The sequence below is a fragment of the Notothenia coriiceps genome, unplaced genomic scaffold, assembly GCF_000735185.1.
Source record: "Notothenia coriiceps isolate Sejong01 unplaced genomic scaffold, NC01 NC01_scaffold00001841, whole genome shotgun sequence".
Classification (NCBI taxonomy): domain Eukaryota; kingdom Metazoa; phylum Chordata; class Actinopteri; order Perciformes; family Nototheniidae; genus Notothenia; species Notothenia coriiceps.
Window position 1 is genome coordinate 44004 of NW_011334542.1, and position 18154 is coordinate 62157.

The 18154-nt window shown below is 40.5% G+C and overlaps 1 protein-coding gene across 1 annotated transcript in view; it reads right to left on the reverse strand.

Moving 5' to 3' along the window:
* Positions 1 to 14988, reverse strand: part of LOC104964065 (latrophilin-3-like) — a gene marked incomplete at its 3' end in the record, with an annotated part of 57793 nt that extends 42805 nt beyond the window's left edge. The window contains exon 1 of the mRNA XM_010792789.1: positions 14780 to 14988. Within this exon, the coding sequence (XP_010791091.1) occupies positions 14780 to 14970 (191 nt within the window). The remainder of the gene's footprint in view (positions 1 to 14779) is intronic.
* Between the last annotated feature and the right edge of the window lie 3166 nt (positions 14989 to 18154).

Here is an 18154-nt window from a genome sequence, read left to right on the forward strand (position 1 = left end):
CACATTCAAAAAAAATTCAGATTCTCCCATTGAGATATTTTTAATGAGCATGCCAAACCCCTCAAGTCTCTTTTCTTACAGTATCATTCAACAATTTGCATAATGAAATATGCATGAGAGCTAATTTAATTCTTGGTTCAATATTCACTTATAACACGGTGAATCAATGTACGCAACACCCCCACTTACTGAGACGTATAATGATGTGTATTGCTGACCAGTGGGACTATGTTCAGGTGTGGGGTTATTGAAGTTTAAAACGTTTTAAAACTGTATGTGTCTGTCATATTCTAATACCAATACCCGCCAGTCTTCACTCCTCTCCCTCCCTTTTTTTTCTCTCGCCTCTGTGCTTTTTAATTTCTTGCCCCGGTGCCTTCATCATCGGTCACCTGTCATCAGTGCAAGTTGTGGACTCGGGGGACAAACTTTGTCTGCAACACCGACCAATGGACACGACTGCATGGCCCACAGTGGTGAATCAGAGTGCAAATGCTATGTTAGTGCTATTGTATGACCTCACATATTTGCTTTTGCAACAAAAAAAAAACTTTAGTTATGATGTCATCCCAATGGGAGATAAAAACAAGTGATTAGAGCTCAAAGGTTACTCAAAGAGTGCTGCCATGGGCATAATTATTTCTCACACAAGTTAAAGGGTAAGAATCCTGAACTCTTTTGGGCTTAAAACATGGCTCATCTTTAAACAAAAAGAAAAGGATTGAATCCAGCACAAAACCATGCTAGTGAGCTGGCCAGTGAAACCACACAACATTAGAAAGTTATTGCATAAGGCAAGAGAAAGCTGAAATAAGTAAAAAATAATGCATCAAAAAAAGCTCCGAAGCAGAGAAACGAAAGCTGCAAATGTGTTCAGAAGAGCAAAACAGAATCATTTTATTTTTTCTGTAACTGTGGGTATGTGTTTTCTACTTCATGTCCCAGCAAAAGTTATTTCTTAGGGACTTTCACGACTGAGTCATAAAGTACTGAAGGTTATTGACTGCTTTCTTAGATAGAAAGTAAAGCAAAGATTTGACATAATCTCTTGCACGCTCTATCTCTCCGCCATCACTACCTCTTTATCTATTTTAGTCTGCACTACTTTTCTTTTTCTTCACCCCACACTTTCTAAGCCAAGATAATAAACCAATTTCTTTCTCAGCTTTCGTCTTCATCCTTCCCGCCAAGAAATGATTCCTCTCCGTTCCTCCTTCTTTGTCTCTCATTCCTCTGTTTTTTCCCCTGTCTGTTTATCTGTCTTAAACCCACTTAGCTGCAGTTTCCCAAGTCACACCCAGATATATGTGGTAGGCCTTTTATTGCTTGCTTCTTTCTCCGTCTGTCCTCTCTCCCTTCTTAATATCTTTCTCATTCCTGCCTCCCTCAGGGCGTCATCTCCAGCCTCCCTCTGTTTCTCCCCAGATCCCTCCATCCTTAAGCCTGTGCTGACGTCACCATTCTGTCTGAGCCACTAGTCTGAGTCGGATCCAAAAAAATACTCCCTTATGTCCCCAGTACCTCCATCTCCTTCGTATTTTTCTCTCTCTCTCTGTTATACTAATTTCCTCTCTGCCAATGTGTTTAGCAGTCTGGCAAAACATAAAAACATCAGCAAAAATTCGCAATCCACATCTTCTCTGCAGTTTGAGAAATGATGAATAGATGCAGAACATGCACATAAGCCCCATACACGCACCTTTGCAACCCTTTTTAGTTTTTTTTAAACATAGAAAAAGCTGTATATTATTTCCTGTGTGGTTTTCTTAGTGTTGGCAGAAAAAGTTATTTTTTTAAATTAGCATGACCACATCAAAACAAAGCAGTGGCCTGGATACCGCCTTGCCTACTGGCTTTCTTCCCTGCAACGTGCGAAACGCACACAAACAAACTATTCTCTAACAAAGCCGAGCGGTGGCAGGCAGGGAAAGAGAGAAAGCTGCGATGCTGCAGTGGGTGCTGCTGTTGTTATTTTCTCTGATGTTTTTCACTTTGTTTGGCAGACCTCCCTTCACTCCGTCTCTGCCTCGATCCCTCATATAAACATAACTGACTGTCTGATGATTTGATGAGGCTGGCGCTGGATGATGCAGTGTGTGTGGGTTTGTGTGCGCATATGTGCTAGCACATGCATGTGTCTGCCAGAAAGATGTAAGATAGAATAAATATTTGCGAGTGAGTGTGTGTGCTTCCGGCTGCATGTGCTCCAGTGCAGATGTGTTGAAGAACTATATAATTACAGAGCAAGTGAAAGCTGAGAACTAATCCTCATGAGTTGAAAGAGGTGTCTGAGATTGAGTGGCGCACAAAGCCTCAGCACAGTATTCTGTAATCATCATCTGAATAGAATCAAAGCTCTGCAACACCGACTGAGTCAGAGTAACATGCTTAAAACATACGGTATTTCTGGAATGGCATCTGAATATCAAATAATATCGGGGCGCTGTTGATATGTTATCAGAATCAGGAATGTGTGAAAGTTACTTTTTACTCATAATATTAACTGTGCGTTATATTCAGTAACTGTTAATTTTAATTATAGCCTGAGTTTTCGCATTTATTTTCATAGGCATAGTGTTCGACTGTGAAGTCTCATCATATTCATTATTATAATCCTCACTGACAAGCTGGAGGCACTTTATTTTGTATTCTATATATTGTTAGTAACGTTTTAATTTCATTCATTTAAATACCCCCGTTTGTTGTGTGCTGTCTGAAAAATCCTAACATATTTCATGTAGATATAGCTTATTGTTTACTGTGCGCTATACTTTTCCTTTCACTATTTTATTTGTATGTTATAATTCTAAGTGTAAAGTGCATACTTGTGTATATATAATGCCATCATAATTATTCTCATTTGAAATTAGCCTTAACATCTTGAAAAAAAACAACAATATTTAATCCCTGAACTGCTTGGCAACTCGTTTAACTTCCTGCATTACTGATTGTCTCTTGGCCCTCTCTTTCAAACCAGCAAGAACATAGATGCCTTCAAATAGTGTGAAATCTCTTTAAAAGTTGGAGATCCCTCTGAGAGTTGTGCAGTTGTCAAAACAGACAGTGTTAACTGATGAAGTATATACTTATCATTTTATTTAGCTTGGGTTGTTGCAGGAAACAGATTGGAAAACTATTTTTGTTGTTGCTGTTGACAGTTGAACTATATGAACACAGGATAAGGCAGATAATGGGAGACATGGTTTAACACAGTTGGACTTTATCAATGGATATTAAAAGGATTTGATGTATAAATCTACATAGGGATATTCCAGCCTGGTCTCAAGTATCTTGAAAAGTCTCTGAGTCATGTGTTTCATCAAGCATGGGTAAACTTTCTGCTTCACGATACAATCATAAAAGCCTGCCCACAGTGTCATTATTGTAAAGGGGGCTGCTTCTGCACTAGCGGCAAAATATTACAAGTAAAGATCAGATATTATGTTTTATATTACATGAATGCGTTTGCCTTTTGACCATGCAATCATCAAGATTGATTTATGTTCTTTCACATTGCTGTGTCTTAAATGTGATACATATTTATATATTTAAAGCAGCATAAACTCCAATTCGAGCGATATAATTACTAACAAAGCACTTATATACTAATAAAGGACTGGCTTATCTAAAGCCAGTTGAGTAGCACTTGAAATGTTTTAGCTCTATGAAACCTGATGTACTTATATGATTCTGTTTTCTTCAAGTTTGTATCTTGTAGAACGCACTTATTGTAAGTCGCTTAGGATAAAAGCGTAAGCTAAATGCAATGTAATGTAATGTAATAAATCATACATTACCCTTACTGTTTATGGTTATTCTATGTCGCTGCCGTTTGACAGGAAGTTATTCAACATTTGGTTCCACAAACAATCAGATTACCCTTTTGTCATTTGACGAGAGCTATACTAGATGATCACATTATAAATTGCACTGTGCTAGCAGTCCAAATTATCAAAGGAAAAAAAACAATACAATATTCCATAAAGAAGAAAAAATAATCACATGATGTGCTGATTATTAAGCGTGTCACACATTCTGAAAAGAAATACAATTCAAATCCCCAAACTGGGAGCAATTAAGTGGAGAGAATGAGCCGTTGGAAAAGCATAAAACAAAAGACAGTTTGTGAAAATAATCCAAGGAAGGGGGAGAGATGATTTCACCGGGCTCTTTATGTCCTGCGGGAGTTCAGGAAACCCATTTGACAGCAGACAGAGCATAGTTACTGTATCTCGCTACAGGATAGAAAGCTGTTAGGCCGGCCACACACACACACACACACACACACACACACACACACACACACACACCACATATGAGATTCCGCTGCTACTGGCCTCGTTTCTGCTTTATTAGTTCCCTGATGTGGTTATATACACACATATACAGTAGGGCTACTTGGGGATGGACACATGGAGTGATGGAAACCGTGGAAGGATGCAGAGGAACTGGGATGTAATAAGCAATTGAAGAGTGATGCAGGGATTGTGATTGACAGAGGTAAAGCAAAAGGAAGGAAAAAACATGTCTGTGTGTGTTTGTGTAGGAAGGTCTTTGTATATGTCTACCAGCGGGTATAGAGAAGCAGACGCATCACATTCTGTGCCAGCACCACCACACCAGGCGTACTAAGAAATGACAGATCTATCTCCCTTGTTCCATTCCTCCCACACACATACACACCAGCAGCACACATATACATACATACACAACAACACTCCTCTGCGGTCCTTGAATACGTTTCTGTCAGCTCTCGAGCAGCCTGTCAGACAAGCCACAGGTAAAATAATGTTGTTTTCCCTACTGGGAAAAATCTTTGAAATGTGTTACATTATTAATATTTGGCTGAAGGATGTCATTCTCTCCTATTTTTCTCCCATCCTGTCCAAACATCTCAAGTGTCATTTTTTGACATACAACATGTAGATATATATAGTGTATGTACTTAAAGTATGGTAAAACTATCTGCGCCTCCCTGCGTACTTGTATTCTCATGCTAGGTGAGAATGATTGTCAAATTATAAATATGAAGTGGACAGCAACTGTGACACATGGTTCAGCCTTTAAGGTTCATCGTAGAGGACAGTGAATCATATTAAAAAATATATACAGGACACTATCTTTTAGGTTACTGAACTGTTTAACAAGTAATAAGTGATTATTTGTTAACATAATATGTCCTATCATCAACAGAGGTACTCAAATAATGCACACACAAACACATTATGGCCTCTTTCCTGCAGGCAGGCTCACGGCCAAGTACAGTTTTTTAAACTACGCCATCTCTACTCTCCTCTCCTCCCCTCCCCTCTTCCACTGGTAACCATGGCAACTTCCACGTCGTCCGATTCCAGGACACACTAAAGAGTCTTCCTCCTGATTCCACCTAGCAACATTCCTGTGCTGACATCCCTGTGTTACTCTCTGCTTTACATATTTGTGTGTGTGTGTATTGTTCTACGTGATACCTTACTCTCCAGAGTTTAATTCAAGATCCCACCTGCCTGCACAAACTCTAAATCCTCCTAAAGGCTAAAAGACGAGTAGCATTTCAGACAGCTGGGCTGTCGCTCTTGGTTGGTGAAACGCAGAGAAGCATGTAAGACAACATCGACGCCAAGACGACGAGCCACGCCACACCGAGACACTGTCTTGTATGATTTAGTCAGCCTCACCTCATGATGCACAAAAAAATGTATGCTGTTGCGTATATGCGTTTTAGGCTGGGACAGGAGGGCTAGTCCGTGTGTCCTGGTTTAGTTTTGCACTTCAATGTCAAAGTAGCAAGTCTGTCAGGGAGTCAGTCACTGTCTTCATGTCACGCTGTCTGAGGCATGGATTCCCATGCTAGTTTCTGGATGTGTCAGACTGTGTGTGTGTATGTAGGAGAGAGAGAATATAGATAGTGTGTGTGTGTGTGTGTGTGTGTGTGTGTGTGTGTGTGTGTGTGTGTGTGTGTGTGTGTGTGTGTGTGTGTGTGTGTGTGTGTGTGTGGTGTATAGAACATTCTCAGGCAGCCATGTAGCTTAGGTGCTCGGTGAAGCATGATAACTAAGGTTAGCAGAGCTGTGGCGACAGGAGAAAAGGGTCAGACAGTGGAGACTCTGACATGTAGAAATACAGAGTTTTTGGGAGAGAAGCACAGCTGTCAGTCAGGGTGAATATATATTGGTGTGTGAATGGGTGGATAGAGAAAGCAGCTATGTGTAAAGGACAATAATATTATATAATGATATGCTTACAATGGAACAATTGTGTTCATTGCTGTCACCTATCTGAAGGCGAATTTGTGTAGGTGTGTTTCCGGACTGACTGTCTGCCAGAAACTGTCCATCTTTAAGTGTGTCTCCACTTCTAAGTTGTATCTAGATATGTGTGTGTGTTTGTGTGTGTGTTCATATGCATGTATGTGTGTGGGCCCTAATTACCGCACTGAGCAAGGGTGACAGTTGGGCCCCTAGGGTGCTGTAGGGCATCTCCTGTAACTGTGGTGACTATATGAGGGTGGCTGGCAGCATGCATGCACACACACACTAACTCACTAAGTAGGACATTTCCAGATATGACCTCATTCGGTGGGAAGCAGGGTAGTTAATGGAGAGAAGAAAAGACGAGAGAACAGACTGAAACTGAAAAAATATGAGGAAGATATAATACCAATATATAAGTGTAAATATCCTGGTGAGTCCACCTCTTTAAGGCATCACACACACATGCACACACTCACACATATACACACACACTAGTCACAGCCTCAATTGCCTCAGTGCAACATTTCCATTTAGCAGATAATATTGTTTTTGTTCTTAGAGTCACTGGGCTGGAATAATGATCAAAGATATAAGATGGATGTTTGGGTGTAGCACATTCATTTATCTGTCTGTCTGTCATCATCTGTTCCTCCTTTCCCTCCTTCAGCTGTGTTTACAGAGATAGATTAGACTAAAATGGAGAAGACAGACGAAGTGCAGGTATGCCTGATTAAAAAAAAAGAAAAAAGAGGCAGACTGTATGACATAGTTCACTGGTTACGAAGTCTTGGACTGCAGCACATGGCTAGCACTAGATTGCACTCCGTGATTCAAGTGGTTTTCTATAATTCAGAGAGTCAAAGGGAAAATAACTTCAGAGGTTCCTTTACAGTCTCCCGCGTGAAAGGTTCAAACGTACGGGCGCAGGCTCTCTACCACACACACACCATACAAAAGCAGATAGCCATACATGTAAGCTTTTCACTCGTGCACACACACACACACACACACACACACACACACACACACACACACACACACACACACACACACACACACACACACACACACACACACACACACACACACACACACACACACACACACACATACACACACACACACACACACGTATACACACAAATGGTTCACACACTGGCACACTAGCCTAGTGCTTTGAAGAATGAGACTCTGTTCCAAAGAGACAGGCTGCCAGAAGAAGTTGACCGAGCTAAGGAACTGATGAGCAACTCTCTCAATTTCTCTCCGAGTGTGTGTCTATGCATGTGTGCAAGTGTATGAGCATGCATGCGTGATCAACTACGCCTGTTTATGAATCCATGCATGTGTAATCGTTGATGTGTGCACAGAGGGCTGGTGCATAGATGTGTGTTTACAGGGATCGTGCACCTTGGTAACCTGGGGCCGCTAAAGGCTTGGGTTTAATCTAGAGATGGATGTCTCTGTGTCCTGGCTCTAATGCAGTTTCTCCTAATGGTGCTAATATATAGAACACACAATGTAAAATACAGGCAGCAAGCTGCACCCAATAAGCCCATGCATTTCAGCCTCTACCACACCTTTCCCCCTGAGAGGGGAAAAGAAAAAAAGTGAATTGAAAAACAGGAAAGGGCAATGAAAACTAAAACAGATGGTGAGGAAGAAAATAAATTGACAAAGAATGTGAGAAGTAGGGGGTGAGAAGCAATTTGAGGAATGAGAAAACGGGAGAAAAAACTGGAGTGACGAAAAAATTGAGATGCCAAGAGAGTCATAGATTGGAAACTAAACATGGTGTCATTTAACACATCCAAAAGCAAAGGAGAGAAATAAAGTGAGAAGGGGGAATGACTCCCCTACTTTGTGTTATGTGTGGTTTTCCCCTTGTATTGAGGGACTACTTCAAGAGAGATAGGAAGAAAGGCAAAAGGGGGAGCAATAGGCATAGAGAAAGGGACAAGGGCTAACAAGGGGACAAGATGGGAGGGGCATTTTCTACCATTGTAGACTATTTGATAGAGGAAGCAAAACAGAGTTTGTGTGCACTGTCTACACATTCTTCAGTGTCCTCACTTCCAACCTCAAGTGGCAGAATGCGCGTGTGAGATGGAGAGACGGAACGAGAGAGTGCGCTGAAAGGTATTCGGTCCATGAAGCACTCAAGTATCAGTAAGGGACAAGGAGTGCATTGTGAAGCATCTCCGTAGGAGCCATCAAGTCACTTTTATGTCAATAGATGGCTCTAACTTGCAGGCATTCCACCATGTTGGCTCTCAGCTCTGTTCCTGTGCAGAATTGAACAACCCGAACCTTCCAATGCTTCTGTTACCCTGAGATAACGCTCCCCTGTGACACTTTAATGTATACTCAACCCAACCACAACATCCACGATGTAGCCAGCTTGGCTTCTTTAAAACAGAAAAAGTAAATGTGATCCCAAACCTTTAACGAAAACACATATAGAGTGCATTAGAGGCGACTCAAGCCAATGCAGTGAGCCTAACAAAACAAAAGATTAGAGTAATGCATGCATGATCATTTTACATTCAATAAAGGCAGGAAACTACCTTAAAACTAAATTGCTCCGAAGCCATTTTGAAATAGAGGCATTTCAGTTCGAAACACGATAAAACAGAGTGAGTCATTGAACTGAGGCCAGTATATCGCTAAAACAGATTAAGCGTAACTTTCATGGCCACGGCGTCGTTTCCCCTTCAACCCAGTGTATCCCAATGGGGAGATAATCTGGGAAATGCAGCGATATCAGGTCCTCTCTAGGTTGCCTGAGAAGCCTTGTGAGACCCTCTGGAGATATGAGGCTTTGATATCAAGACCAATTATGTGGTATGGACACACACACACACACACACACACGCACACACGCACGCACGCACGCGCACACGCACACGCACGCACACACACACACACACACACACACACACACACACCCTGGCCTTGGAGAATGGTAGAGAGGAAAACAAAGAGAGAATGTGATACTGAGGAAACACTGGGCAGGCGGAACATGCTCTGATTTTATCAGCCAGTCGAGCTGGACTTGAAAACCAGAGACGATACAGACATAGAGGGAGTGAGAGAGTGGAAACCAGACAGGCTGAAACAGACTGAAGAAGAGGGGGTGTGAGTATGGGAAAGAGCTAAAAAAACTCACAGTCGAACACCCAAACCAACTGCAATGTGTGGAAAAACCCTGATACAGCCTTCAACTCGACCATACAATATGCAACACACTGCATGAGCATATCTTTACTTTACTGTATGCATCGATACACAAAAAGGCTCGTTCACAGCTATTTGCAACAAACACATACTGACAATATGCGATAAACAGTTGTTTCCGGTCTGAGTCACCTCCATAGAGGATCCCTCAAGATTACGTTTGGCCTCTGGCTCTGCTAATTGGAGCTTAAAGTCTGGTGTAGCCTCTGGGCAGTGTATGCTGCGTGTGGCACATGCTGTGTGTATCTGTGTGTGTGTGTGTGGCTGCGCATGTGTATAAATTATGTATGGCAAGGGCTGTAGGAGAGTGGCCACACAAGCAGCTGCCAGAGCGAGTGGAGAGCCCGAGCCAGGCCAAAGCAATTGCAATCAGAGCAGCGCCACATGACACAGACAGGTGGTTTGATAGAGAGACAGCAGAACGGGCGAGAGGGAGGAAGATGACAGCAATATTGAGACAGAAAAAGGATGAGAGAGAAAACAATGGGACAGCAGGAGATAGCACTCAAAGTCAGTAAATATGTGGTCTGAAAAATTGAGGCACTAATGGTGACATTAATGAATTATTTACAACCAGATATTCTAATTTCACAGAGCATTGCTTTCCCCTCATTGCTATTTTTGTTCTACATGTACAATTATTGCCAGATAATGCTCATCATCATACCTGCGTGAAACAAAGAATTAGCCATGCATAATACAGCTCACCATAAGACCACTGCTTCATAATTTATAGCCTCTACCAGTAAAAGTAAGACAAAAACTCTTAATTATCAAGTTATGGACATGAGATTAACTCACTCTTAAACATGGGTCAGGATATAATTGGCTAAAATAGCTATGATACCTTACTCACATAACCTTTTACAGTAAAACGGTGCAACAGTCTGACAGCTGCTTCACTCCCTCAATACATACACATTTTATTTCTATATAGAAATATAGACACATGTATGTGTTCAGTATATGTTGTTTGGACATCTAATCTTGTAGCTGTAAGGTGTTGCCACAGTTTGATGAATATAAGAGTAGCATGTGGGTGTCGCTGTGTGGTGGAGCGACAAAGGGAGAGAGGTGGATAAGCAGACAGCGTCTAAGGTGTAGGGGTTTGGAGGAGTAGAGGAATGAACAGTGAAGTGTTTGAAGTGATGCTGTATGTACAATGCAGGTTTTAGTTTGTTTATGCATACATGTTGCAGCTCTTAAGCATTTAAGGATGTGTTTATATTTTCTATTGAATGCAACCTAGGTCTGATCGGTTGAAAAGAGACCATTACTAGAGTAATCCAGAAGAACACACTTTTAAAAACACCATTATTCTATTGTAGAACTTGTCAAATTCAATTATTTGTCTCTAATGTAGTTACAGTACACTGTGGTGTTTGATATCATTTTTGGGATATGGCTTTGACTTACATCCGACCATTTATTCTAATAGCTAGAAATACGGAGAAATAAATGATTGCTAGGCCCTATCACCCTGCCTAAATGTAACTCTCATTGGATTAAAAACTGCAAATTCTTTACAGCGTTTTCCCTGTCTTCCGTTGCTGTGCTCCTCACCACGCTGTCAGGAGAGGAGCCTATCGCACTGGCCAGCTGCGGAGGAAGTGTCACCTGAGTCATTTCCATTGTGTGATAAGGTTCTACAGTTGTAGGGCATTCTACAGGAACTGCAAGCACCGGGTGGGCTCACAGGTTAAACTGGTTGCCACAGATTTCTCATCACCTCTCTCCTTGTTTCTGTTACTCTACGTCTGACAGGTGTGATGCACTGTTGTGCTGTTTTTTTTTTATTGTTGTTGTTTGCTGTCAACTTGGTGAGTGGGTTACGTGTTAGTAATACAGAACTTCACAATTGATACTTTAGCAGGATGAATACTAAATGAGCACTTAGTTGGCATAAAGGGAACTGCTTTAGGCTGGTTTAGGTCCTATCTATCTGAACGCTCTCAGTTTGTACGTGTCAACGATAAATCTTCCACGAAACCAAAGTTAGCCATGGAGTGCCACAGGGCTCAGTGCTCGGACCTATTTTGTTCAATTATATATGCTTCCGTTAGGCAATATTATAAGGAATCATTCTGTAAACTTTCATTGTTATGCGGATGATACTCAACTATATTTATCAATCAAGCCTGATGAAATTAATCATCTACATAAAATTCAAGACTGCCTCAAGGAAAAAACGTGGATGGGGGACCTTAAACTTTGATGTCAAACATGACCAAAACTGAAGTCTATTCGTAACTTGGCCCGAAGAAATCTACGAAACAAATTATCTGAAAGATATACTAAGCTATTGGAGGCCAATGTAATTTGGTCTCCAGTGAAACTTGTAAGGAATCTTGGTCTTATATTGTGATCAGCGAGTTATTGCTTTAACGCCCCACATAAAATCCAATTTCAAGGACCCGCCTCTTCCATCTACGTAACACTTGCAGAAAATCAAGGCATATCTTGCCTCAAACGATGCAGAGAAACTATTTCCATGCATTGTCCACTTCAAAGGCCTGGAATTATTTGTAACTCCCTTATCATTCAGGGTTTCCCCCAAGAAAGTTCAGCAAGTCCCTTTTCAGCCCTCGATTCAATGCCCCCCCTGCCAAACTTCGTGTACCTTAACCGAGAGTTTAGAAAAGGGAACAACATTAAACTCCCTTTCCTGTTGTTGCCTTACAACGGGCTCCCTTATAGAAACACAGAATACGAATTAAATTCCTTCGTTCATCGCCTACAAAGGCCCTTAATTAGGCAGGCGGCCATCCATAACCCTTTAAAGGAACTCATTTTTATACCTAAGCTGTCCCCCCTACAGGGGCCCATTTGCGTTTCCCCCAGAATGGACAGGGTTGTTTTTTGGGTTGTTCCTAGGAGTCCCTCCTAAAAAGTAACAAAATGGGAAGCCAGAGCCCTTTTTTTTTCTTTAATCCAGGCTTCCGCACATTTTGTGGAAGAGCAGCTTCCACGTTTGGTGTCCCGGCTGCGGCAGCACACTTAGCCATTTTTTAAGAGGTGGCCCGGCTTAGACGCCTTCATTTTTGAATAAAAGGCTTATAGTTAGGGCTGAAATTTTTAGATCTCAAAAGGCCCCTAGTTTTGCTTGATTATAGGCCCTTACGTGTTGGTCGGGGGACATCGTTACTTCTTTTTCATTCTCTCTGGTCTATACCTGTGGGGCGGTGAACTCTTCATGTTTCCCGATTTTAACCCCAGCCCTTTCCCCCCCAAAATCGGGGGTTCNGCTTCCCCAAATGTCTTTCTTTTTGGTGTCTATATACACCGGGATCCGGAGTCATGGATGATCCTGCGGTCCTGTGTCATGGATCGCGAGTCCTGGATCTTATGTCGTGGCTGTGGTCCTGGATCATAAGTCCTGGATGGATATCCTCGTGGATTCATCTTCCTATTATACACACATGCATTTCCAAACATTTTGACTACCTATGTTGCAAATGTATTATCTTTTCAATTTACACACGGCATCTATTGCACGTCTGTCCGTCCTGGGAGAGGGATCCCTCCTCTGTTGCTCTCCCTGAGGTTTCTCCCATTTTTCACCTTTAAACTGTGGGTTTTCTCCGGAAGTTTTTCCTTGTACGATGTGAGGGTCTAAGGACAGAGGGTGTCGTATTGTCATACTGATATTCTGTACAAACTGTGAAGACCACTGAGACAAATGTAACATTTGTGATATTGGGCTATATAAATAAACATGGATTGATTGATTGATGAACAGTTACACGCCTATAGCTTGGATTTCTGGACTGAGATGTGTCTCTAGTGCGTAGTATAACAATTTAACAAGCATACTTTTTGGGTCATCTCTTTGTGCCAGCCTTGTTCATTTTGCACCAAGGCGCACCATAAATCAGACGTCATTGACAATACACAGAATTAATTATTTCAATGTGTTTATCAAATGTTGTTATACAGTTCACACTATTTATATTTCAATTGTATTTGTATTTACATTTTTGCACATCTCAAAACATTCTCTTGCACTATTTTATTATTTATTATTATTTTATTGTTGTATTTGTTTTATGTCATATTCATGTTGCATGGATGGAGGAGCATGTGATAGATAGATAGATAGATAGATAGATAGATAGATAGATAGATAGATAGATAGATAGATAGATAGATAGATAGATAGATAGATAGATAGATAGATAGATAGATAGATAGATAGATAGTTAGATAGATAAATAGATAAATAGATAGATAGATAGATAGATATATAGATAGATAGATAGATAGATAGATAGATATATAGATAGATAGATAGATAGATAGATAGATAGATAGATAGATAGATAGATAGATAGATAGATAGATAGATAGATAGATAGATAGATAGATAGATAGTTAGATAGATAGATAGATAGATAGATAGATAGATAGATAGATAGATAGATAGATAGATAGATAGACAGACAGACAGATAGATAGATAGATAGATAGATAGATAGATAGATAGATAGATAGATTGATTGATAGATAGATAGATAGATAGATAGATAGATAGATAGATAGACAGACAGATAGATAGATAGATAGATAGATAGATAGACAGACAGACAGATAGATAGATAGATAGATAGATAGATTGATTGATAGATAGATAGATAGATAGATAGATAGATAGATAGATAGATAGATAGATAGATAGATAGATAGATAGACAGACAGACAGACAGATAGATAGATAGATAGATAGATAGATAGATAGATAGATAGATAGATAGATAGATAGATAGATAGATAGATAGATAGATAGATAGATAGATAGATAGATAGATAGATAGATAGATAGATAGATAGATAGATAGATAGATAGATAGTTAGATAGATAGATAGATAGATAGATAGATAGATAGATAGATAGATAGATAGATAGATAGATAGATAGATAGATAGATAGTTAGTCCAAATTTGGGAAATGTTTGCGTTGCAGCAGCATAAAAAACAAGGCAATATAAGAAAAATTAAGCCACAAGAAATAAACAGTCCAAAATATTTCTGAAATAGAAATAAAATAGCATTAAAAAGTTAATATATATACGTGGATGAGGAAAATATAAATGTGGAAACTTTCCAGTAACAAATATAATGCAGTTGTATAATGCATGACTTAAGTTTTTCATTGCCATATCTACAGTTTAGCTACTGTGCACATGACGATAAAGCCTTGAATATTGAATCTCGAATCTTCCGGCAACCTTTCTACACAAGAGCTATCTCGAAGCACAAAACACATTGCAGCACTGATTCAAACACACACTGACCTGAGTGACATGATTTTGTATGCATCAGGCAGGTAACAGCGAGTGTTCTCCATCTGGGCGGGGTCTGAGTCGCAGATCTTGTCATCGGTGCGGCCGTAGTTGGCGCTCTCGATCATGATGACGTCAGTGCCGGGGCAGCGCAGCTCGATGGGGTAAGACTCACATGACAGCTCCCTCCGCACCACTGCCATAGGGATAGGGGCACGGCCTCCGGCTAGAAACAAAGACACAAACACACACACATTGGTACAAGGTTAATGCCCCTGCTACACTGAAACATGCTACTTGTTTTTATGTCTGTCTTTGAAATATGTGCAGTGGAGGACTAAATTGTACAAGCATAAAATGTGTTCAACTAAGACTGCATTTGTACCCATGTCATATAGACTAATTATCCAGGCTATGTGAAAACAATAGCATCACAGAAGATTATTCATAAGGGCATGGCCACTGTCGCGAGTGAACCAACTTGGTAATTATTGTTTTGCAGTTAGCAGTTTTAGACATCACTCTAGATAGAGAATAATTGCATGGAAATGTTAACAGGCATTTAGTGCTGCAGAGATTATTTAAAGATGGCAATGCCTAATTATTCTCAGAAGTTTCAAATGTGTGGCAAACTGTACATCCACACTTACTGTCCTGAAAGAGGAAACATGTCATTAACTCCAATGAGATTGAAACCACTGATCTGCCCGGATCTTTTTTTTACTGCTGCTGCTTTGCTTCCTTGCTTGTTTAATGATTAGAACTGGTGAAGACTATCTTTGATAATGAAACATCTGAACAGACCAAAAGGAAATCAAGCTGCCATCGACTAATTAAGTTTAGATATCTTATATCCTATATGCTTGGCAATCTTCACAAAGGGAGCTTGCAGCAGCCTCTGCACTGCAGTTTTCACCTGTGGTGCAAAGATGATGGGACATGCTCTAAATATTCCCATCTGAGACAACACACGCTGTAAACTAAAACTACATCAAAATTAAGCAGACATTTTTTTTGCAGCTATACGTCTAGCATGCCTCACCTTGCAACAGGTGATGCTATCACATCTCAGACCTTGTACATGGCCGACCTTTTTGACATTGTCATTGTTAAAAGCATAGTTGAAACAAATGTCCTTAAAGAGGGCTAATTTCCATCAAGTATCCAGTATGCCATGTTCCAACACCTGGAATCTAAACCTACTCAACTGCTAGGAATATAGACATTTTTGATGTTATCAATAACACATAGCCTTTCCTGCTGACTCCTCATATCATTTAATGTGATGTAAAATTGATCTCTTGAGGTCAACCAGTATGTCATTGTATCGCTTTTTGCCATGTGTGGTACCTATCTTAGTAGAATAATTGTGTTGATTATTAATCAGTCAATGTAACATAGTTTGCATGAGTTATTGCTAGACAACGAATATGTTAAACGATAAAGCATGGGTTAGTTTATCTTCTTTGAAATCTAACTTAAATTCAGGTATCTTATATTATCCTGCTTACAATTATGTGCATGATGTATATTTGAAATAAAACTCCATTACCATCCCAAAAACTAAAACTAAAAGTAAAGCATGGTACCCATACTGATTTATTTTCAACCTAATGAAATAAATTAAACACATATGGCTCTTTTGTTTGCTTTATTATCCTGTTACTTATGTGTACAAGACCAGATTAGATCTTTTGATGACAGTAGCATGCTTTGATATTGATGGTTTGGGGCTGGATGTACCCAGGGATATTGGTTGTTGTGGCGCAGCTTGGTTTTTGTTATTCTCTGTTTCTTGAGAGCAGTGAGCCCTGGGAGCATCAGGCATCCTCCCTTGATAGATAGATAGATAGGTTATCAGCTCAGGTGTTTGCTTGTTTTGTTTAGCTCTCCTCCTTTTATTGTAAGGTAGATTTGATTGTGTTTATTTTTACACAGCATTATATTTTGACCTCATCTGAGAATTTTAGCTATATCTAGTGCAATATACATAATACACATTGTCCCTGTTGAGTAAACAAATGAAATATATTAGGATGTGGCTACACGCCCAGTGATCGTGACTGCTTGTTGCTCCATCGCTTTTATTTGTATCGTAGAATTAATCTTGTCAAGGTTTGTTAAATGCACATACACATGTTCGCATACGTGTGAACACAAACCCATTGAAAAGGCGACTAACCGCAATTTATCACAAAGACCTATAACATCCGAGGCCCGGCACCACCTTACTTGCTCTCCCTGTCATGATAACCATAGCAACCCTGTCCTCCCTCCCTTGGCTCCCTCATTGGCTGAAGGGGCGTCATGGTTACACGAATGCAGCAAAGAATCTGAATGAGCTCAATGACACTCGACTCGGGCTCTTCTTAATACTGCCCTTCACAACATCACACACACACACACACACACACACACACACACACACACACACACACACACACACACACACACACACACACACACACACACACAAACACACACACACACACACATATGTAGGCCTACACATAAAAAAGGTCAGAGGGATAACATGGAGAGGGAGAAAAGTGTGTGGTGCTGGTACCTGAGGGCACTACATCGATAATAACAGGCGCTAGCTTAGAGATAAGACTGATATATAAGTGACATTTACTGAAAATATCCTTTATAATGAACACACACACACACACACACACACACACACACACACACACACACACACGTATATGACTCAGAGGTCGTATTAACCAAATATTTTCCGTCTATAGCCGAATTCACACCGCAGCACTTTTCCCACTTTAGTTCCGATATAGTTCCGAAATGTCGCGTTCACACCAAAAAGAGCCGGAACTAAAATTAGTTTATCAGAACCTTTTTACCCCCTTTATAGAGCAGGTACTTTCATGGGAGAAAAAGGTTTCTATGGCTGGGCGGAATGCAAACCACGCCCCGTAAAACTCCCAAAACGTTTTGTGAAGCCGCCATTTTATTATCCTCACATTATTAGCATTAGCATTATCCCAGCGCACAAACGCAGAGAGACTAACTTATGGCAACACAAAAGAAAACATGGGAGCGGTGGAGATGAGGAGGTGTCGGCGTTCTGGCGATTTACTCGGAAGGCTTCAGTAGAAGCTGCTTGGAGTCCCAGCAGCTTCTACTGGGGGGTGGCAGTACCGTGAAATTGTGCCAGTAAACCCAAAGCAGAAGAAGAAGAAATACGTCAGCGGCTTCATTTGCCTAATCCTCCCCCAGGAACTTATTCCGGTGTGAACACGATCTGTACTTAGTTCATGAGAACTAAAGAGTTCGGTAATACTGGATTTTGACGGAAATGTTAAGATAGATAGATAGATAGATAGATAGATAGATAGATAGATAGATAGATAGATAGATAGATAGATA